This window comes from Grus americana, chromosome 8 (assembly GCF_028858705.1).
Source record: "Grus americana isolate bGruAme1 chromosome 8, bGruAme1.mat, whole genome shotgun sequence".
Classification (NCBI taxonomy): Eukaryota; Metazoa; Chordata; class Aves; order Gruiformes; family Gruidae; genus Grus; species Grus americana.
The window spans coordinates 7194907-7217399 of NC_072859.1; the positions used below are offsets into that span (position 1 = coordinate 7194907).

Consider the following 22493-nt stretch of genomic DNA (forward strand, 5'->3'; position numbering starts at 1 on the left):
TTTAGAGATAAAGATCCGGGAGTACAGTGGATCAAAGAGGCAATGCCGCCGTGCTGCTGTGAAAAAGGCAAACGTCCCACTGGGATGTATAAACATAGGCAGGGCGCGGTAGCTAACCCTCTCCTGGGTACCAATGCCACTGGGTACCGCGTTTCGACAAAGGCGAAGCCGGATGGAGAGACTCCAGCGGGGCCTCGGGATCAGCCTGGGGTCTGGCTTTGCAGAAGGGCTGCAGGAACCGAGCGTGTTTAGTCTGGGGAAGAGATGGCTGCAGGGACACGCGATAACGGTTTCCAAATACATGAAAGGCTGCCACAAACAGGAAGGGAATATACTTCTCTTCCCCGTGGGGATTAGAATAAAATGTTGCCAGCTCAAATTGCAACAAGGGCAATTCAGGATAGATATTCAGGGACACCAAGTGTGAGAATGGTTACGTCCCAGGGTAAGTTGTTTAGGGAGAGTAAAGACTCTCCACCGCTGAGGATTTAAAAAAAATCCACTAGGCAAGCTCCTGTATAGAAAGTTTTTCATAGAGTTGATCCTGTGTTGGGCAGGAGATGGCCTAAGCGATGCCCTAAGGTTCCTCCTGCCCCTGTTCATCACACAGGCTGCGGGAGAGGATCTCTGGGGAAGGTGTGGCCCCTCTCTGCCCACGGCTCCCCATTCCCCTCCAACCGTGCCCCCGCAGACTGTGGCTCGCAGCACAGGAGCATGGCACCGCGCACAGCCAGTGCCAGGGGAGGAAGTGCTATATGCGGATGAGAACTTCCTGTGGGGATGAATTCCAGCGGATTCCCATGGCCCCATGCCAGTTTCCAAGCGCTGACCATGGGCCTGGCTCCTGCGCGCACCGCTGGGCTCCAGCGTGTCGTAACCTCCGGGTTATTTGGTTCTCCTCATGCCTACGCTCACTGCTGCCAGCCTCTCCGCTGCCCTGCTAGGGCATAGATCAAAACCTCTGCTGCGCTGAAGCTGTTTCAGACTGTGCTGTCTGTCCACCTCAGAGCCGAGCGTCTCTGCAGGACACCCGTCGTGGCATTTCATCTCCAGTTCCCCTTCCAGTTCCCCCAGACGCTTGACACATGGCAGGAGCAGACGCACTTGTAGAGGGAAGGATAAGTAAATGCCTCTTGATGGGCCCTCGAGGGGTACGAGCTAAGGATATTCAAGGTTTATTTATACAGAACACAAGGAGAACTTGCAAAGATCAGATTAACAGCTCATTCAAAACCAGGCCAGGGCTGTAAACTGGAAGTGAATCAAATCCAAGTCCCAGCTAGTTTTAGGCAGCGTCTTTCTTCAAAACTTACCTGAGAATTTCACACACTCTTCTTCCCAGCTGCTGGTCACTAACATACTGTGCAAAGCAACTTCATCTTTTGTTCAAGTCTGGAGACTTCAGTATATGAAATCTGTTTGGACATGTCTCCCTCTAATCTGGTTTCAAGGTTACTTCCATAAATATTACCTCTGCTGTATCTAGAATGTTTGTAGGCTGCACTGGCCCCTAACTCATGCGTGCAGAGCTATGTATTATGCAAACGCTTTCCTTTTTCTCATATCCCAGGCTTGTTGGATCAAATCAAACTGCACCCAACTCTTCATCTGTCCTTTACGCGTTGATCAAAGCACAGAATGCTGTTTTAAAAATGAAATGCCATTGCAAGTCATATGCTTTCTGTTGTCTGAAAAAAAACTGCTGATGAGGATCCTGGTGTGATTCAAAACGACAGGATGAAATTACAAAGCGCCCATGTCACCTCTACCTCCAGTTCAAAGCACGGACACTAGAGAGGAGAGAGGTTCATGGCGTTCGCCGTCTCCTCCTGGCCTGGTTTCTGCTGCACAAGCGTTCTGTGAAAGCCCATGTTCAGTACCAATAACTGCTATCGTGTGAATCGTTTCCCATAGTGGTATAAGAGAAACTATTTCCAAATATTGCCCTGATTGATACCAATACATCTCACAGCCAGGAGAGCCAGGGAGCTCTAAAGAGAGGGTGGAAGACGGCATACAGCACAGCCAAACGCATGAGGTAGCACACAGCAGGGCACAAAATATTATCATGGCTCCTGCCACATCATCAGCCGTTAATATCTTCCTGCTGCTCACCCTGAACTGAAATATCCATCCTTAATTTCATCCTCATCTCCCTGATGGCTCTTGCTCCCGCTGGACTCCCATTGCTCTCAGTTCTCCCCTGATCTTGCAGAAAGCTCCCTGTGCCGGAGGCAGCTCTGGGACTTCCCTTGGGGCACAGAGGGTGCTTAGCTGTGTAACTTTTCAGTTACACGTGGCTTTCGTGTTTCCTTGTATGCAAATGTCACCAGGCTCCCGAGGATTTGTTTGCTGTCTAATCTCACACCCTCACGCATTACTTGCGCTGCCTTCTCTGAACTACGGTTTTGACAGCGTCTTTCTGAACAGAGTGTTTAATTTAAGGGCGACGGCAGGGCTTTTTACCTTCCTTATTTTTCACTCAGCTCTGCACACGTAATCCTACAGTGCATCGCTCTTCACTGATGGCAAACTCCGCCATTATGCAAGGACAGGCACAAACCCTGCCTGCCCCGTTTCCTTTTCTGTATTTCTGCTTTCTAGGTCTCCTTACACCATTACAACTTGTGGATTTGGTCTAGTTCTGTTGCTCCAGGTGTAACCACTGGAGCCTCAATAAAAGTCAATTAGCCTCTCTGCTAAATCCTTGCCATTATTTCATTGCCCTTGTTAGTGTTCTCAGTCTCATCTCATTTGCGAATATTTTACGATTTACTTCCCTGCTTCCAACCTTTTAATTACTGAATGCAGTACTCCACTGCCTGCTAGCTGAGAGAATGGGCCAGCAATGAATCCTGATAATGGGCAGACAATAATTTTTGTAAATATTCGATCCCAGAAAATGCTTCCTGCTGCTACGCGCTAATAGGATAGTCATGCCATTGGCAAATTAACCCAGGGCACAATTTTAGAAACCAGGAAGGTTGCTCCAAGCCAACTCCTTGGTGATTGCAGTGGGAACGTTCAACAAAAGCAAACGCCTCGTGTATGTTCCCCCCGGAACAGTCTCAGAGCTGCTCTGAGGGAGCCGCGCGGGGCACCGCGGCCTGGCAAGGTGTGGGGAGGGCGATGCCGGCAGCAGGCACCCCACCGCGGGCCCTGGGCACCACCAGAACTAGGTGTGCGGGACTCGGGGGGGGGGGGGGGAGGGGGTGGTGCTGGGGCAGGACGACGGCCCCGCCAGCAGCAGGGAAGGCGTCCGGTCCCGACCGCACTCACTCAGCCCGCCATGCCCCTGAACCCCCGCCGCCATGACAGGCTACGCGGCGGCAGCAGGCCGCGCTCCTCCAGGCCAGCGGGAGGGGCGGGGCCCCGCCGCCAGCATTGACAGCCGCTTCGCCCAATCAGAGAGGCGTCTGCTCTCGCTTTCCTCGCCACCCGCTCTTCCCGCGACGCCTCTCCCAGCGCCGCGTCGATTGGCCGGCGTCGTCTCCCGGAAGGGTGGGCGTGCTCTTCCGGCCGTTGCTAGGCGACGTGGCCCCCGGTAGCTTCCGGGTGGTGGGGTCTATTTCCGGGAGCGCGGCGGCGTTACCGGGTTAAGGGGGGGGTGGCGGTACTATCACCATGAGCACCATGTTCGCCGATACCCTCCTCATTGTCTTCATCTCCGTATGTACCGCGCTGCTGGCCGAGGGTGAGTGCCGGGTCACTGCGGGGCGGGTTGCGGCGTTGTTCCGCCACCGGTGGGGCCTGTCCTGGCTGGGCTGTGGTGGAGCGGGGAGGCCTTGGGGTCTGTCCTGGTGGTCCCGTCCACGGGGAGGCCCCAGATAGGCTCGGGAGTGGCTGGGAGGGAGGTGGCAGGAGGCTGCACCTCGCCGGTGCCGTGCAGGCCTTGAGCGCCGGGGGGGGGGGGGAGCGGATTAAAGGGTGGGATTGAGGGCCCTGGGGAGGGTGGGCGGAACGGAAAGGAGAGCGGGTGTTGGAGGGAAAGGCAGGGTAGTGAGGCTGTGAGAGGAGGTTCAGTTACTCAGGGCCACCTGGGGCCTGGAGGCCGGTATAGGCAGTGTGTAGGTACCCAGTGTAGGAGGACAGCAGTGAATCTCTTGAGCAAAACTGACCCCTGATGTGAAGTGATTGGGCTTCTTTGGTCTAGAAGGAGGAAGGTTATGGGAGGATGGGCTGACAGTTTTCAGTGTGCCTGAAAGAAGACACTGGTGGTTTTCTGTAGCCCTTGTGGGAAGGATGTGAAGAAGTCACCTGAGCTTGCAATGGTGGTGGCTTAGGCTGGTTGCTTGAAAAGACTTTAAAAATGGTAGAGTATTGAAATAGATGCAGCTTTTTAAAGGCAAGTTGGATAGATACCTTTTGCGGTAGTCAAAGTCAGAGGCTGCTCCCTTTTCCTGGCACTGAGCTGTAGCCCAAAATCTCCTTTGTACCAGAGCTGCAAGACACCGTCTTTGAGCATTCAAGGGCAGGGAGGGTCCCAGGTAGAATATGATACTTGATTTTTATGGAGCCCTACTGCATTGTTTGGGGTTAGACAGTGTACACACCTGTTGCCTTTCACAGCACAAAGCTGTGTTGGCCTCAGAAGCATCTACAGGCTTTCCTTCTCTGCAGTTGGTGATCCCTGGGTCTCAGTAGCGCAATCTGTTGTCAAACAAAAGCCAAAAAAAAAAAAGGGCCAAAAGATTTGTGTAGGTAGCTCAGATTAAACCGTTTACGAACCACTGGTTCAGGACTTGTGACACAACTCGTTTTGATCATGTTTGAGTGCAAGGAGTTAGACTGGATGATCTCTGCAGGTCTCCTCTAGCCTAATTATCCCTATTTGCCTTTTCAAAATATGCTACTACTAATGGGCAGGTCCTGGTAGGAGCGGGAATTATTCGTCGGGCCTTAATTAAGTGCTATGAAAATGCAGAGCACAAAGATGTTTGTTGCCTCAATCAGCTCCTGGTTTTAAGGTGAGCAACAGCTGATAAATATGAGCATGGAGAAACTGAGTCCCACAAAAGAGCAGTGCTCAGTAAGATAGCTGGTAGCTTCTGATTTATTTTATAGGCACCATTGCTACATGGAACTTGAGAAGGGGATTTGAAGGAAAGTAATGATACAGCTTGTTGGGGCTCTGTGGTACCTTTGCTGTATCATAATGTGGTTTTGTAGACATGGTGTGTATTTTTTTGCATATGTATTTCCTAACTTGTGTCCCTATTATTGCAAGAGGCCTTTACTTGTTTAGTTACTTGCTGAGTGTTTGTTTCAGGTATAACTTGGGTGCTGGTATACCGAACAGACAAATACAAGAGATTAAAGGCTGAAGTGGAAAAACAAAGCAAGAAATGTAAGTACTTTCAGACATTAGAGAACATGTCTTGCTGCTCCAGTTACATCCTGCTTTAGCAGTTCTCAAATTGAGAAGAGTCTGCGCTCTGAGAAATTCCTCCTGCCTCTTCTGCTGAGAACTTTCTTTCTTCAGCTCAGATTTCATAGGAGCCTAATTTTACAAGTTACCCAAATCCATACTGAGGCAACTTATTTCTGTCCTCAATTCTTGTCTTTTGCTGGAGGGAAGGTTAGTACAAAGACCTGTTGTGTGGTCTGAATTGCTCCTCCTCTTAATAGAGGACAGGAGGGAGTAAGAGATCAGTACTGGCACCTTTTTTTTCTGAATATAAGTAGCCAGTGTCTGTATATGTACTTTCCTTTAGTTGCTTGAAATAAGTTCAAAGATGAAGTTCTTGCTTTTCGAGGGCAGTGGAAAATTTAAGATCTGTAGTAAGAAAGAACTAGTGTTGAATAATGAATACTGTGAGAGGAAAGTGTAATATGTAAAGAGTAAAAGTGATGATTAATGGTGGGGAATGAGTAAAGACAAAGTCATGACAGAAAGGTCTGACCTATCAGCTGTTATAAAAATAAATTATAGTAGTATAAACTGGAAACAAATAGAGCTTATTAGGAAAAAAGTCACAGGTTGCTTCCGTAGAGGGGAGATCTGAGAGGCCTGGAGGGGGATGAACAAAGGATGAAGAGAAGAGGGAGCAGAGGGTGGGCAGTCAGAAGATATGCATTGAATATTAAGAGGAATGGTAAACAGGAGGGTCTGAGCAATGAGTGTTTCAATGGACCTTCTGTATCAGAAGCCAGGGAGCAGAGAAGAAATTCAGCTGTCCTTTCAAACTCAATTGTGTGCACCCTATGCAAGTTGCAGTGGTAAGAGCATGCAGTGACTGGAGCCAAACCTAAGCTGGTTTTACCTTAAAAAATATTTCACCATGGCGTGAGCACTTTTAGTGTGTGAGAGAACAATATTATCAAAGCATGCTCTTTCCAGTCTAGCTTATTCCAGCCTTCCCCTGGGCAAAATAAACTGAAGAGTTGAAATAGTCATGACTGTGTTATAGCTCCTGAATTAGGGGCTTTTGTCATCACAGCAGTATCAGGTGGGGATTGCACTTTAATCCCACTTGGCTGACACAAATGTGTAAGGTAGAATTAGCCCCGGAAGAGCAAGTTAGAGAAGTAGTTGAAACCCGGCTGAAAACTTAATGTCCTAGTGTGTTTGTGCGGTGGAACTCTAAAAGCAGTTAGCAGGGCTTAATCTCTCAGGCTTAATGATTGCTTTAAGAGTTTAATGCTGTTTGTTTTTATAGCTCTCTTGATATCTTTCCCTTTACAGATTATAGCCTAGATATGAGGTTCAGTTTCTAACCTCCTTGTTTAATTCTCCACCCCCAACAACAAAAAAAAAATAGAATAGGGAGTCACTAAATTCAGCTTTGATTTTTGTGGGGTGGTTTTTTTTCCTTCTGTGCTAAGGACAGCTGGCTGACCTGATGGCTTACAGACAACTTGCAAAGTAGACCACTTGAGCCACACCTTTCAGCTGTTATCCAACACATCTGAAACAGGAAAAAACAGATTTGAGATCTTTAAGCTCTCCCATGAGAGTCTTAGCAATCCTTAGGATTTCCAAAAACAAATGGGCCAAGTAGTGTGCTTGAGCAGACATTGTTACTCACAGTCATTAATTTCATCTCTTCCTGTCCTCTCCGTTCTGTTGAGAGGCACAGTATTGTCTGAGGCTACTGCAGAAATTATAGTAAGTGTTCTGGGGTGAATGTAGTGGTAAATTTGCAAGGCTGAAGGCTGTCTCTAGAATTGCTGCTGTGTTGTCATCTATGTTCCCACAGTCAGGCTTGTGAGACTGCCTATTTGTTCTGCTCAAACTATAAGGGAATTAAGGCTGTAGAGTTCCTTGGTGTTGGCATAAGGCTCAATAGCGCTGTCTAGAGTTAAGCTGGGGTCTGGAGGAACACTCTTGTTAGGGCTGGGAGCAACAGGTAGGCCTGAAAAGAGTCAAAAGTGGTCTGCAGTTGGGTTTAGTTGGCCACAGGGTTATGTGGACTAGGGTTGAGATAGACAGATTGGGATTCCCTAGCTGGATTTGGCATAAGGAAGGTTGTGGAAAGAGCATTCTGTAAGCACTGGGTGTGTTGTGTCATCTGGCACCTCTCTCCAGCATTCCCTCTGAGCAGACTTCCCTGGTTTTTTCCCCTTGTGCTAGCCTGCCCATCAGAGATATGCTGCTTCTTTGGAAGAAAACCAATTGTCTTGCTACATTACCATGGAAGAGATGATGTTTTGGTATCTTGTCTGGGCTGGTGTGGCTTTCTTAGCAGTTGTGACTGACTTGCATATCACAGGCATTTCAGAAGGCAGCACTACAAACCCTTGTGTGACTTGGAAGGCTGTCTGTCTTTATTTCACCTGTGCTTTGAAATCAAGGCTAGATGATCTGTGCTGAGCTAATACTTCATGTGGGAGAAGAGTCCTAATGCTCAGGCCTCTAAGCTGATTCTGTGAGCTAACAAGGAGCTGAGTCTATTTATTGGTAGAATAGATATGGTAGAGATACATAGAGTTTAGAGTAAAAAAGGTCTGCTATCTGTTGTAAGGCCATAGTCATGCTTTATCATTCTTGCTTCTTGTAGTACTGTTGCTATAGATCTTAAATTAAAATGTCTCTTACTTCCTGGAAAAGCTGCTCTTGCTGTCGGCAGAGGAGCATTTGCAGATGAGCAACCCATTCACTGTGTTTTAAGTTTGCTATGCTGGCTTTATGTTAGCCTTTTTTTGCTGCAGTGGTAGTTGTTTGCAGATGCTTGGTGAGTGTCTGATTTGGGATTTTAGTAACTTTGAGCTTAGGTTCCTACTTTAAAATATTGGAAATGCTTCAGTACTAATTAATTGAAGAATGGAGAGGCTGTGGCCGACTGCTTGAACAGCATTTCCCCTGAGAATGCTTGCCTGTGAAGAAGGGATGTACGAGAACACAGGCTTTCCTGTATTCTGCTTCCCACTGCAGATAATCGGGAGCAGAGCTTGCCACAAAGCTCTTTTCATTACACTTGCTGAATCAAAAGTACTGCCTAGTACTGATGACAAATCAGCAAGGGTCAGTTGAGCCAAAATTGTTCCCAGACTGCTCAGTTAACCATGTAATGGGCTCTTGACATAGTTTAAAATTAACCCTTTAAATATTCTGATATCTCGTCTAGGATTTTGATTTTTTTTTTATTAAGTGTTTGGTGGAGTCAGCCTTGGTGGTTTATAACTTGTTGATTCTGAATATGTTCTTAGTCATACCTGACTTCCTTCTGTGCCCCTGTTCTCTAAAGGAATAAAATGTTTTGTTTGTGTGGAAAAGTAGTGGTGGTATCCCTATGCAGAAATGATGAATGTCTTTCTTTTTACTTGGCAGTGGAAAAGAAGAAGGAAACAATAACTGAATCAGCAGGCCGACAGCAGAAAAAGAAAATAGGTAAGACTGGGTGAGGATTGCGGTGACCCAAGAATGGGGGAAATTTGAGAAACTTATGGAAGTGATTATCCTTTCTTCCCTTTCAAAACTATTTAAAGTGGTACTAGAACTGATTCTTGGCCTGATGCTGGAATATGAACACTTTTGCTTTACTCTTCCAAAACAGGAGGCATCTAGCCTTCTGATGGTTTTAGTCAAATGCAGAGAAGGGCAGCATCACTGAGGAGCAGCACTTCTTGTTGAACTGGTTGCCTTTCTCTCCAATTTGAGCCTTTACATCCATGAGTGTTGTTAACTTCTCTTGTCAAAGCTCTTTGCTGCAGTGCACTGTCAGCTTGCAATAGCTATATGACTGATTGTGGCTTCTGGATCTTTCTTTTTTTTCTCATTTGAACACTTCAGAGCTGAAGGTGTTTGCATGTTAACTATAACTGCACTTAGATTTATTTCAAGTTTGATAAATTAGCTTTGCTCAATTTTAAGTAATGCTTTAGTTTTCCATTCTTTTTCATTGTCAGTAAAGTTAAGTATTTCTGGGTAAAGGTAACACTTTGTTCTTGCATGGTTGAGTACTTAATGTGGTAGATGTTTAATGGACATGAGCTTTAGAAAGTTCTGTTATCTGTAGGACTATAAAGTAAAACGTGCAGCAAAGCTTAGTTAAATTATTAGAGAAATTGTTGCAGGAACACTTCTGAGAGCTCCTGGGAGTTGGTTTCCTCATTCTTCTCTAACACCAGGTAGCTGGATTAGTCATTTGATCTGTACAAAGCTTGGGAATAATTATAAACATAGCTTCAAACAGTTCTTCCTAGGTATAAAACCTGTTATCGCTAGACTCTTGAAGGGACAGGAGCCAAAATTCTTCCTCTTGTGCATGTTCAGTTCTTAATCTTGAATAATCCATACATGGGCTGAATACTACTTGGTGGATGAGGCAGCTTTTTAATGTTGCGTGCCGTTGTTACATATGGTCACTCTTGAATGTGTTGCAATGACTTTTTTTGCAGGGCACTATCCAAGCTATGTTCCTAGCAGAGAATATTTCACTTGTGCTTGGACTAAACTAATAAACAGTAGAATCTGAGGAATTCAGATGCTCCACCAATTTTTTTATACACTGAAATAATCTTGTTTTGCACACGAAAAACAAAGCACAAAGGGACTAAGAACAGAACTTAGGAAATGACCACTGATTTTGTTTGCTGTGATGCTTGCTGGCCAAGCCTAAGATACGGAGACTGATTTTTTTTTTTGCAAATGCTGCATAACTTCAGTGTCTCATTTGTTTTCAGGCGAAACTGAATTCTTACTGTTTCTGAAAAATTAGTCTCTGAATGTCAAGATGGACATCCAGAAAATTACGTACAAATGTTAACTGCATTTGAAATCTCTGATCCCAGTAACTTGCTGGATGTCAAATCATTCTGCAAGATGTAGCATTGTTGTAACAGCAAATTTACTTGTGCTAGAGTTCCTTTAAATTCTACTGTTCTAATTGGGGGCGAAGAGCTGAGTCTTTACAGATAAGTCACAGCCGTGGTACAGACCTGCCTCAGTTGCCATCTGTTTTGTGCACAGAATAAGGCAGGTGGTGTGTGTATGATACTGCTTGGTTACATAAGGGATGAATCATGCATATGCACAAGGAGGTAGGGTGAAAGTTGCATGAGAAGACTTAATTTGGTGTTTCCCTTAATTTGGCGTTTCCTACATGTCAAACTTTTTTATTTTTAAATGTAAAGCGAACCAACTTCAGTCACATTGTGTCTAAATCACCTTTCACACTGCTGGAACAGGACACCTTTAACATCATGGTGCTGCCTTCTGTCATTTCAGCTCAAGGAGTGCATTTGTTAGCTTAAACTTTGTCTCTGCTTTCGGCATCCACATGCCCCTAGAAGAAATAGATGGTGACATTCCCATGAGTCCGCATGAGTGCTGGGTAGACAGCAAAACAAAAAAACAATGCTGGCAAATAATATTATTGCTGTATCCCTGTATTCTTATGGTTTGTGTTCCAATGAGCAGAACAAGAATATTTTTGGACTCCAGAGTGCTGCTTGTTGACCCAGTCCTCTTTCTCAGTGCCTCTATCCAGCCGTGTAGCAAAATACTTAAATGTTGCCTATGAATGACTTGGGCAGGAGCAGAGTATTTATGTAAGGTGGTAGGACACCCGAAGCCTGTTTGTTTTGAATTTGTAGAAATGGGTGAGAAACAGGTCAGGTGTATCGGGGGGATCAGGGCTGTATTTTTTACCCCTATGTAACCTTTAGCCCATCTAAATAGATGGTTAGTTATGTAGCAGAGGGGAAAAAACAAGTATTTGTGCCAAATGTGATTCCTAAAGAGCTGGCCTGTGGCTGCTGAAATGTCCCAGAACAAAACTCTCCACCTGGGTCAGGAAGCAGGTGTCTGGAAAGTTCCTGCCAGAGTGGATGGTTTGTAGTTAGAAGCAATTGAAAATAGTAATGAAGATTCTAAGAAATTGGATAGTGGTGTTGCTATTGCTTTTTGTAACTTACTGAGAGTCCCTGTATTTAGTGGCTTTTCACTGGGGCTTGAGAGGTAATTGTTGAGCTTCAGTGCTGTGGGCCTCCTGTACGGAAACTTCAGCAGGGATCCACTGGACAACTCTCATTCTGGATAGCCCTTGACAGTCCTTTGATGTTACCCCTTCTCTTTGCTTACACTGTTCTCTGGATATTTCTTCATCATCTACATCCTTACTTCATCTAGGTGTTGCTTCCAAGCCCTGGCTGCCATTCTGGATCCTCAGTCTGAGAGGAGCACAGTGGAGAAAAGACAATGGGGATGTGGGACAAGAAAGGTGACAGGTCGTAGATAATGCTGAAGATCAGAGCAGTCCTCCAATGAAGAAAGCTGGGCATCTTTGAAGTTTGTGGTGACTTAAGGACAGACTAAACTTCCAAAGTAGTCTTTTAGACTATTCTCTACAAAGTGTAGTAATACATGCATTACTGAAATTCACGTAGAAAATATCTTTCCTCTTTGGAGAGTCTTCTGAGTGTGACAAGGGTTCAAAATTCATTACTAAAACCAGCAGGACGTTAGCCTTGCTGAGGTGCAGCTCCCAGCTCTGTGTACGGTTTCAGAGTCCCTTCTGACACCTCTAAAATGAAATCCTTTCTTATATAATGTATTTATAATGGTGAGCCTGATGTGCAGCAAATTGAGACTGCTGTCTTTTGGAAGTGTGATATAGAAGCACTGTCTCTGTTTTTCTGGCAATGTTGTTCATGTTACTGTATTAGCTGGTTGAGTTAGCAAATCTGACTTCTGTGCATTTCTTTCAAAAGTGCTGAATGTGTGATCCTAGCCACCTCTTTTGTGCCTGCTTTGCTGCATGTTGCTGTGGTGGAGAAGCAGTTGACTATGTCCAGTTTTTTGCTTTCTACTGTCTGGCCTAGGGAGCCGGAGTTGGTTTTGGAAGTGTTATTTGTTTGGAGAGCCAAGAAGGTTAAGTCTTCCTGGAAATGAAAACACTCTGGTTTCTAGGTTGGTATAACTGATTATAACTGTTGTTGGTTTTCTCTTTCCAGAGAGACAAGAAGAGAAACTGAAGAATAACAACAGAGACTTATCAATGGTAAGACATTTAAAACTAGTTCCCAACTGCTGAAGATTTCGGTCAGCTTTCCAACAGAAAGACTTTGTTCAATTGACAGACATAGCAGCTTTTCCTCCTGAAAGGTCCTTCTGGATTCTCTCTAATAGGTACAGATTTTAATATGAGCCACAGAGTTCTCCAGCAGTTACTGCCTTGTCTCATGCCCAACCTTAGCTATTTTCATCTTTATAAGTCTCCATGATGTTTTCAAAGTAGAATTAATTTGTCTGACTTCCTCTTGTAAACTCTCTTTGTAATGATCCCCTGATGATTGGTTGTATAGGCTTGAAGGGAGGGGAAAAAAAAAACCAAACAAAAACCTGTGGAAGCTAACAGGACAGTTCTTGAGCAGTTTTTTTTTTTCCCCCCTCCCCCTGAAGCAGCTTTTCATATCACTGGTCCACTCTGGCTGCCTTTGTACCCAGCTGTTGACCAAACTTCTCTTTGGGAGTTCTCCAGTCATTTTTACAATCTCTCTGACCTTCTGGATCGTCTTTTTTTTCCTTCTAGATTCCAGTGATGCTGGGAAAAAAAGTCTGTTCTTAAGGATGTCAGCCTGTAATCCTTCAGTATAGGCCTGTTTTGATTATCTCTGACCTTTCTGCTCGCAGGTTCGGATGAAATCCATGTTTGCCATTGGCTTCTGCTTCACTGCCTTGATGGGAATGTTTAACTCCATGTAAGTATCAACTTTCTGCATTTTTCTTAAATTTTCATGGTGAATATATTCTCTACCTTCCTTCTATCACCTGAAGTGTTACAGTGACAAAGTCTATCCAAACCCCACAACTAATCTGTATAAAATGGATCAGTATTTCCTATGAAGATGCAGTTATTTGGTCACCACACACACGCTGTGCTCAAGAGGGAGCACTGCATGCTGAATACAATCAAATTGAACAAATTGCATTCAGTCTAGACACAACTCTAACATCCTTTCTGCTTGGGAGCATCTTGGTAAGGGCAAGCTTGGTAGATGTCAGGCAAGCAGCTATACTCATCAGCTTCTTTGGCTTTGCTATAATAATGTGACCAAAGAATGCTCTCGCAAGCAAAATTGGGTCAGCTCCCTTGCCCTTAGAAATGAGCTGTAATTGCAGAGTTTATTGTTGCCCTACTTAAGGTGATCAGAGTCAAGATACTAACAGGTCCAGGCATGGGCTCTAATCTTCCTTTGTTTTAAAAATGACCTGGGATAGGTCCATTTCTTAAAAAAGCAAAGACAAAAAAAGCCCGAACTGGTTTGCATGGTTATAGACAGCTTGGTTTCAGACATGCAAAACTGAAAGACTCTGCTTGATTTTTAAAACTTGATTCAGTCTTGAAATGTGAACTTTCCATTGGTTATTAAATCTGAAGGTAATATGAATATGGTTAGCATAACCTTCAGGAGGCAGCTTAATATCTGGGCAACATACTTGTCCTGCAAACGGGATTTTATGTTCTTGAGCACCAAAACCTTTGGCCTCTGCTGGCAGTCCCTAGGATACAGTCAATGGTTATTTTACTGCAGATCTGTGGGTGGATAAATTGCAAACAGGGGGTAACGTAATAACAGAAGTGCCACTGTGTGGACTCTTTATTTATTCAGCTTAGTCAGACTTCAGCATCTAGCATTCTCAGGAATGCTGTGAAGCTGAGCAGAACACCACAGCACTAAAGGACTTTAAAATTTGGGTACAGTCTTGAGTCACTGACAGCTCGTTAAACTGCAGACCAGAGTGGGGATGGAGGTGCATAGTGAGTCATGTGTCCAGGAGGGATTTATAGTACTGCACCTGAGACGCTCCAGTGCTTGCCTGTTTGGGTGCAATACAAAGACCACCACCACCCCCGCCCCTGAAACACTGAAAAACAAACTAAATAACCTATTCTACTCCTCCCACTTTCTTAGAGTGGGAAGAGGCAGTTCAGAGTATGCTGTGACTGACAAGTGTAACAGGACTGTAAGTTCATTAACAGCTGTAGGAAGGAATTGATTTTGGTTAAATCCTGTGTGGCTCCTTTCATAGATATTAACCTAAAGGAAAAAAAGCATGTTTTTTGTTTCTTCTCCTTTAAGACCACCAAGTTTGTCTTGTTCATCTTTTGAGAATTCCTGCCCATGGAGACCATGCTATAAGCTGCAGAGTTGACATGAAGCTTTTGGGCGTATCCTTCCTTTAACTGTCTCTTTCTTGAGAGGGAACCTGAGCAGCAGGTGTATCCAGAGACCTCGCTGGTTGTTCAAATCTAGATAGCTTTCTTGCTAATAGCTGAGGCTATTGAATTAAAATCTAAAGATTTGACTGTCTTGCCTTTGGGGCTAGATAGTTAATTTTTTTGCTCCTGGTCTCAGTACAAGGTAGCTAGTGCATTTGTATCTGAACAGCAGCTTTGGCATGTTGCACTTGCACTGTTTGAAACTGATAGAATGGTTTGATGGAGCTGGTTCTCAGTTATGTGCTGTCATTCTCTTGACATAGCATAAAGAGCAGCTGCTTGTCTCAGGAGGAGGGTACTTCAGTTATGAACTCAGGAGGTTCTTAGGCTCCCTTTGGGAAGCTGCTGCTGCCAGGTCATCCATGGAGGCCCTGTGGGTGTGGTATGAAAAGGAGGAAAGGGTAACTGACACCTGCAGGGGCTGTAGCCTCATTTGCTTGCCTTTCCTGTTCTTGAATGAGTTCAATGCTCTGGGGGACAAAAGGAGCAGGAATTGCATGAAGTAGCATGAAGTGCTGCCCTTTGGACAAGTACTATGCAGACACTGCTGCTCTGTGTCTGGACATCTCACCTTTGCCAAGTGCCAGGTTAGCCAAAATGGAAATGATGGTGATGCCTGCCTCTCTTCCTTAGAGTGTCAGTAGTAATGGGGCAGTGGGGTGATCCATGCTGGAAGGATATGTAAGTGTCAGGAAGGCTGGTTTAAACCCAAAGAGCAGAATGCTGTGCTGAAGATGAGCAGCTGAATGACTGTTGTGTCTTAAAACGTACGCTAGGGCAGCAAGATCTGTAGCGGTGGTGGCCTCCAAGCAGATGGGATCTCTTCTGGGTGAGACATTAGCTTCTGTGTGTCTCAATTTTCCTCTTGTCAAAAACTTTTTTAATGCAGTCAGTCTTGCTCTGAGTTGTGCATTTCAGTACCCCTTCATGATAATTGTGAAAACCTGCTGGAATTAAAAACAGGTACATCGGGGTGCTGCTGCTGAAGTACTTGTCATTCTCACAGCAGGAATAACGCAGAATTTTAAACCGCTGGGGGATGTTACAGGGAGATAAACATCCGTTCCTCGCTCTTTTGCCAAACTGCCTGTGAGATGTAAACAAAGTTGGTGTGTGTTTGAGCTGTAGCTGTGTGAACGCATCTCCACAGGAAAGAAGGCTCATTTAGGATCTCTTGAAACAAGAAACACCTGTTAGAAAATCAGTGCATGCAGAGAAAATAACATCCAAATATGCACATGCTGATGAGGCATCATACACAATTACTTCAAAAGATTGGGTCGACTGCCTGGGTTGGAAGAAATCTTTGCAAACTGGCCAGAATTCACACTCTGCCTGATGCCCTGGAATGTGGACCTGGAGGAGTTCCAGGAGCAGGATAGGCTGCTTGAAATATGTGGCATCATCTTGCTTCTGCACTGCCTTCATCTTCAGAGCTAATGCAGAGAAGACTGTTGGTATTATAAGAGCCATCAACAGAATGCTCTTTACATCATTCTTGTGCTGAGAAGTGTAGCTGTTCTAGGAAAGGAAAAGGTGTCTTTGGTTTATGCTCTGCTTAAAAAAAAAAAAAAAGCTCTTTTGCTTAATACAGTAACTGCAATACTGCAGGGTGGTGGTCATCCGTCTTTTATTCAGATGCTGACTGTGTTCTGGGAAGTGATCTGCTAAATATGCCTCTTATATAAAATGCATCAGTAAACTGCAAAACACCAACTGAGATTTTATGAACCAATAGCTTGCCCAGCTGATCACTTAAATCACTATGAAACACTTTGACTATGGCAAAACCGTTACTGAGGGAAGCCTGCTTACCCTGTGGGTGCTTGGGTGTAGAGGGCTTTGAGAAAGGTGTAACTAGCCTCCTTAGCGTAGTTTATACAGAGGTGGGCTGGAGAAGGCAGCATGGCTTTTTAGCCTTCCACGTGGTCTTGTCTGCTCTGGTGGCCTGTTGAAGATGCTCACTTGTTCTTTCTATAGCCAAAGGCTCTTTCACTGTTCCTGGTGTGATCCAGTGCTCTTTTTTCCAGATTTGATGGCCGAGTGGTGGCAAAGCTTCCATTTATCCCCCTCTCGTACATCCAGGGTCTCTCCCACCGCAACCTTCTAGGTGAGGATTACACTGACTGCTCCTTCATCTTCCTCTACATTCTCTGCACAATGTCAATCAGACAGGTGAGTACACTGCTATGTCTCTTGCATGCCTGGAGCAGGGAAAGCACATCTCCTCCATATTTAGAGGAGTTCTAGGTTGGGATCACAAAAACAGCCACTTCCCTGGACTGATGTGGAAGACTTGACTGGAGAGTTGCACCAGGGTGCTAGGATGGAGTTGGCAGAAATGAGTTCCTTCCTTGTGTGTGTGTCTGATAACTTTGTGGAGAGATTAACATAACAAGGGATTGTCTCCATCAGAAGCCAATCCAAGTACTGCTTCTTAGTAATTATGACTTTTATAGTAATATGAGAAAAGATAAGTGTAGTATCTTCAGGGGAAACTTCTGAGGTGGTTTGAGGTTCTGTAAAGGTTCAGTTAGTCCATAAACCTGCTAGAAAAAGGAGGAAACAGTTAAACCTGTTCTTTTGGGTTTGTCCTTCCTGTTTTTTGCAGACTGCCTGATATTTTTTCTTTTTTCCAGAGGCTTAAGAATTTTACCTTTGGTGTCAGGTCTCTCCCAGAGTAAGGGACGTGACACAGAAAGGAGGTCTGGTACAGTAAGTCAAGAGTAGGCTACACGCAGCTCCCCAGCAAAGCTGATTATTTTTTTGAAAAGAGAAGCATCAGTGAGGATAAGGGGAAATGCCTGTTCAGGAAGGTTCACTAGCAGCTTAAGTGGCAGAACAGCTGGTGAGGACAAGTGGGCCTTCTCAGTGCAACCAGAAATCTGCTTTGTTTGCCAAATTTCCCCAGAGAGTGCTGGGGATAAGTTAATGGACTCTGGGGGCTGGATGAATGCTGGTGCAACTACCTGCAAATTATCTGCTCTTCTGTATTTATATTTCCTTTTTCTTCGATTCACTTCCTGAATTCTTGATGCTTTTCTCCTTGACCGACTTGTTGCTTTTCCTCAGGGGATGCCAAGGGACTTAAAAAGACTTAAAGCAGATCAGCAAAGGGAAGTGATGTGTTATGCCAGTTGCTGTCAGAAGTTTGGATGAGCTTGATGGAGAAGCTTAATAACAGAGAGTTCCTTTAGTCATAAAGTGCATGCGAATGAATTGAATTCTCCATAGTTCTCAGTATTGGGTGCTTGTGTTGAAATGGATTTGTGTGGTTCTATGTGAAAGCAGGTAATGAATTATAGAGTAACTTATGTTGAAAGCGTCATCTGGCCCATCCCTCACTCCAAGCAGGGCCAGCTTCAGAGTACCAAAGATTTCCTCATTCCATTTGCTACAAGACAAATCTTCTTTCACTTCCCAGTAACTGGAGTGGTGTTTGCTACTTTGAAAGACATGAGACCTTTTTAGCTCTTAGGATCATCTTCCTGAATTCCTGGGATGCTATGATCTGATGCTGTTCTTCAGGCAATATTGTCTGGTGCTGCTGTGTTACTCACCTGTTATGTGGAAAGTCCCTTCTTTCCAGTGTTGCAGATTGTTATCTGAAACTAGCACCATCAGCAAGATTTTTCAGCGCCCATTGGGCTGATTGGGGAACTCCCTTGCTGAAAAATCCCCCATAGATATTTTTTTGGTCAAAAAATATAATTCCTGTGGTTAGTTCTAGTCCAGGCATTTCCTGATGTTTCCTATTGTGAAATCAGTAGGCGGCATGAACTGAGTGGTGGTCCAGTCTGGTTCTGGGCAGAAATGCTGAGCTGTTTGCAGTGGGTTGGGCTTTCAAGAGATATTCCAGGAAAAAAATTGCCCTTGTGCTTGGGAGTTCATGCTGATGGCCCTGTGGAGGCTGGAAGTTACTTTATTGCTTCGAGAAGGGTGTCTTTGCTCTGAAGTTTGAGACTGCAGTCTTCATAGTGCTTTATCTATGTGGTCATGGTTAACTATACCTGCAGTTCTCCAGCTGTTAGTCAACTTGGTTTCTTCCTCCTTGCTACATGGAGGGAGTGGCAGAAACCAGCCACATTAGTTTGTGCAAAAGCTAGCAACTGAAGCTGTGATTGTTTTATTACTATTTGAAGGAACTTTGATAACAGCGTTGGGAAGAGGGCTTTGAAGGGCTGTGAGAGGCCATGGAGAGGGGAAGAAAGTAATTAAGGGCTTAAAATGATGCCAAAGACTTGCTTTTGGTGCTTTCAGTGACCTTGGAGGTGAAAGCTTTGTGACCTCTTGTGTTTTACTGTGTGCAGAAGGGGAGATTTTGCCAGGTCAGCTTCAAAACTGCTGTTAGGCTGGGGGAGAACTGATGTGGAGTTAGTCTGTCTTGATGCTGCTGACACAAGAGGAGAAGGAATGGAGATGTACCAAAAGTCAGTGAACAAACTAAGGAGACCATATGTCCCTCAGCCTTCTGTTAAATCCCAGAGCTGCCTGTGAAGGGATCAAAGGCAGGGAAGAGAGACATCCCTGTGGAGCTCAGAAGTAGAGGAATTCTTGTGTGTGTGAAAAAAGTGACCTGGAAGGAAATGCAGGGGAGTACGTGAGGGTAGGGAGACTAACTGGACAGTAATTAACTGAGATTAGTGGGATGGGCAGTAGCAGCATTAGGCAGTCTCTTCATGTGGTCCTCAGGCATGTGGGGGTGATAAACTCTTCAAACACTGACTGGGAAGCTTGCTGCCTGTGACCTGGCCAGCATCTCCCAAAATAGTCAACTCGCAGTGAGTAACTTCCTTTGCGCTGTTCCCAGCTCTCCCTGGCACGTAAATCCTGTCCCCTAGTTCCTCCTGCTTTCCTGTTTGGAGAGAGGAGGGATGCTGGGAGAGGCCTTCCAAGGGTCCTTGAGCTGTTGGGTTTCAGCTGGGAAAGTCTGCTGCTGGGCTGGGTGGGAGGTGTAATGTCAGGGTTACATCCTCTGTCCCCGCTCCTGTTTCTGAGCTCCCAGCCTTCACCTGTGCTGTTTGTGAACAGGAATATGCTGCTGTTCCTCAGGCATTTGCTGGTCTCTGCTTCCTTTTCACACACACCTGAAGTGTAGATTTGGCTGCTTCTTTCTGAAATGTGTTGCCAGTGCGAAGGGGAGCTCAGCGATTATCCCTACTGCCGGGAGTGCACTTTCCCACATGTTCCGGTCTTGAGGCAGGGAGCCACTTGCTGCCTTGACTTTGAGGCCCCTTCTGAATTTGAAGACAAAAGCAAAAGCAGCTCCTGTCCTTCCTGCGGTCATTTGAGGGAAGTTCAGAAGAGCTCAGATAAGGAATTTGGATCCTGAAGTCTTACAGTCTTCCCTCCCTGCTCCTGAAGGTGATCGTCACGTTTGTGTTGGAAGTAGACTCTGCAGACTTCCTTGTGCAACGTGGCCCACAGCAGACTTCTGCTGGACCTTGCCCCAGCCCTGGTGTTTCCAGCTGAGTAGGCTTTAGGATTGCTGTCCAGCAAAACTTGCTTTGCAGCTAGTGCAGGAGGCTAGCTGCCTTCCACAGCAATGGAGGGAACTGCTGTGGTAGGATAATGCTGGGGAGTGACTGTAGTCTTAAATCCACATACAGACAAGCTGTCATCTCTATTCCTCTTGGAACTGTTCAAGCAGATGGGGTAAACTTTAGCACCACAGTTCTCCTCTGTCTTGATACTCAAAGGAACAGGGAGGAGGCAGTGCATGCTTCTTGGCTTCAGTGGATGCTCTGCTAGGATCTCTACTCTGCTCCACAGGTCAGCCAGTACAAAGCTGACAGGATCCTGGTCCTGCCTGCTGCTGACTCTGCAGCACCCTCTGGTGTTGGTGAATCTGTCCCTTAGCTGCTTTTGTTTTCTCCTTTCTGTCCATCTCTTGACTAAGGAAGCTCCAAGAAGAGGAACCACACGAAGGAGTCTCCCACAGTGAAATGCTCTCATGTATATTCAGTTGCTGATTATCAACCAGTGGCTGATTTATGCAGGCCACAGACTAAACCCAATGTAATTCCTTCTCAGGTGTTCCCCTCCTTTACTTTTGTGCTTGTGTGTGGACTGAAACCTTCCTTTCCATAGTCTCCACCTGGAATGACTCCTGATTTATTATTTTTTTAAATTTAGCTACTGTGGAATTATGAAGCTCTGTCTGCCTTTTTTTTGTTCTCCAGTTGTTTTCTTCTGCCTTTGCATCAGATGTCCCTGATGCACTGCATGAGCAGCATCTTGAGCTGCAGTTATTTACAGTGAAGGATGAAGCTGAAAGAACTGGTAGCTCTTTGTAGTTGCACTGCTGCAAAACTTAAAAGGAATTTAACAGAAGTAAAGAAAAACATCTAACTTAAATATTCTACTGTGAGTTTTTAGCTAATGCCTGGCTCTGCTATTTAATTCTTTCCTTGTTTGTTTGTTTTCCACTGAAATGCCCTGCTCAGATGCAGATGAGGTCAATAGTCAGTTTTGGGGTTTTGCTACATATGTCTTGTTATACTGCGTGTCTCCACCAAACCATTGCTCTGTCTGCATCGCTACCATTCATGTAAATTCTGTGCCGAAGGAGTTGAACTTGGCACATACTCTGGTTGCCATGTTGCTGACCTGAATTCCAGCTGCATTAGAGGGCCTTCCTCACCAGCTTGCAGACCCTCAGGCTCTGATGGCTGCCATCAACAGTGGGTTTCTGGAACTTGTGAAAACTGAAGGCTGCTTTGGTTCTGCCTGTGAGCAGATGTTAGGAACCTGCTCCTGTGTGTACACTACAGTTAAATTGCAAAGATAACTATTGTAGGTTGACTTTTTTTAAACCCAACCCTTGTGCAAAGACATTAACAAGGTACCTGCCAGCTGACTGTGTGTAGCTGGAGGTAGAAAAGAACCCTCAACCAAAACGTGGATTTAATGATCAGAAAGCTTTTGTTGAGGTGGGGGAGAGTGGCTCAGCTTGAACTGTAGCCCTTGTGTATGGTTGTCTGGCTCTGTGCTAAGTTTTTTTTTGAATGCATAGTGATAGAGGTCCAATATATAGTAGCCAGATTGGTAGGGCTATGTGGGTGAGAACTTGAATGTGTTGAAACTAGTGGGAAGGTTGTCCTTGTAAGCAGAGTTGGGATTTCTTCCTCTTTGGTGTTTCCCTCATCATGGTCTGACACTGTCTTGCTCTTCTGTTCTTATTTTTGCAGAACATCCAGAAGATGCTTGGTCTCGCTCCTTCCCGGGCTGCCACCAAGCAAGCAGGGGGCTTCCTTGGCCCACCACCTCAGGCAGGGAAGTTCTCCTAAAGCACAGTTACAGCCTTCATGGAAGGTCTGACCAGTGCACAGGACTGCCCTTGGGAGGTAACAAGATGGGATTCTGCACCGGGCTTCACATGTCCAAAACCAGCCTATGCAGTGTTGGCCACAGTCTTGGAAACATCTTCCACTTGGAGTATTCTACCAGCAGTTGTTTGCTCATCAAACCAAGAAAGTTCTCAGAAGATTACTTGACCTTTTGTTTCTGGTGTTTCTGAGAAATAAATGGCATGGGCATGTTTGTTTAGATGTCTCTTACTTGTGCTGTAGGACAAGTAGAAACACATTGATATAGTGCAGTTGATGTTTATGGCATAGAAATCGACTCAGATAGCAAGAGTGAGATCTGCAAAGTATACAACTTGGAACATTTGTAACACTCATGCTGGGAAGTGACTCTTGTCTTAGCTGTACTGGCTATAGTGTTTGCTCAATTACAGAAACAAACCTGGCCTTTAAACTTGAGTAAACTGTTAAATTATGTCAGTACTGTCCACTGCTGCTGAACCCTTTATTGCCTCAGTGG

At 45.1% G+C, this 22493-nt stretch overlaps 1 protein-coding gene across 2 annotated transcripts; it reads left to right on the forward strand.

Moving 5' to 3' along the window:
- The first annotated feature begins 3512 nt into the window (after window positions 1-3512).
- Window positions 3513-22209, forward strand: TMCO1 (transmembrane and coiled-coil domains 1). 2 transcript variants are annotated; one of them, XM_054833964.1, is made up of 7 exons: window positions 3513-3694; window positions 5270-5347; window positions 8771-8830; window positions 12397-12443; window positions 13076-13143; window positions 16697-16841; window positions 21857-22209. In XM_054833964.1, exons 1-7 carry the CDS (start codon window positions 3625-3627, stop codon window positions 21953-21955), a joined length of 567 nt encoding a protein of 188 aa, XP_054689939.1. In that variant the 5' UTR covers window positions 3513-3624; the 3' UTR covers window positions 21956-22209. The 2 variants fall into 2 exon arrangements, with proteins under 2 accessions (XP_054689939.1, XP_054689940.1); XM_054833965.1 differs by lacking the exon at window positions 5270-5347 and having other exon boundaries at window positions 3541-3694.
- Window positions 22210-22493: the final 284 nt, after the last annotated feature.

Coding starts and splice junctions, on each gene's coding strand:
- TMCO1 (XM_054833964.1), top strand. CDS start 3,625: ATGAGCACCATGTTCGCCGATACCCTCCTCATTGTCTTCATCTCCGTA. Junction 8,831..12,396: donor ACAGCAGAAAAAGAAAATAG/GTAAGACTGGGT, acceptor TTCTCTTTCCAG/AGAGACAAGAAGAGAAACTG. Junction 13,144..16,696: donor ATGGGAATGTTTAACTCCAT/GTAAGTATCAAC, acceptor TCTTTTTTCCAG/ATTTGATGGCCGAGTGGTGG.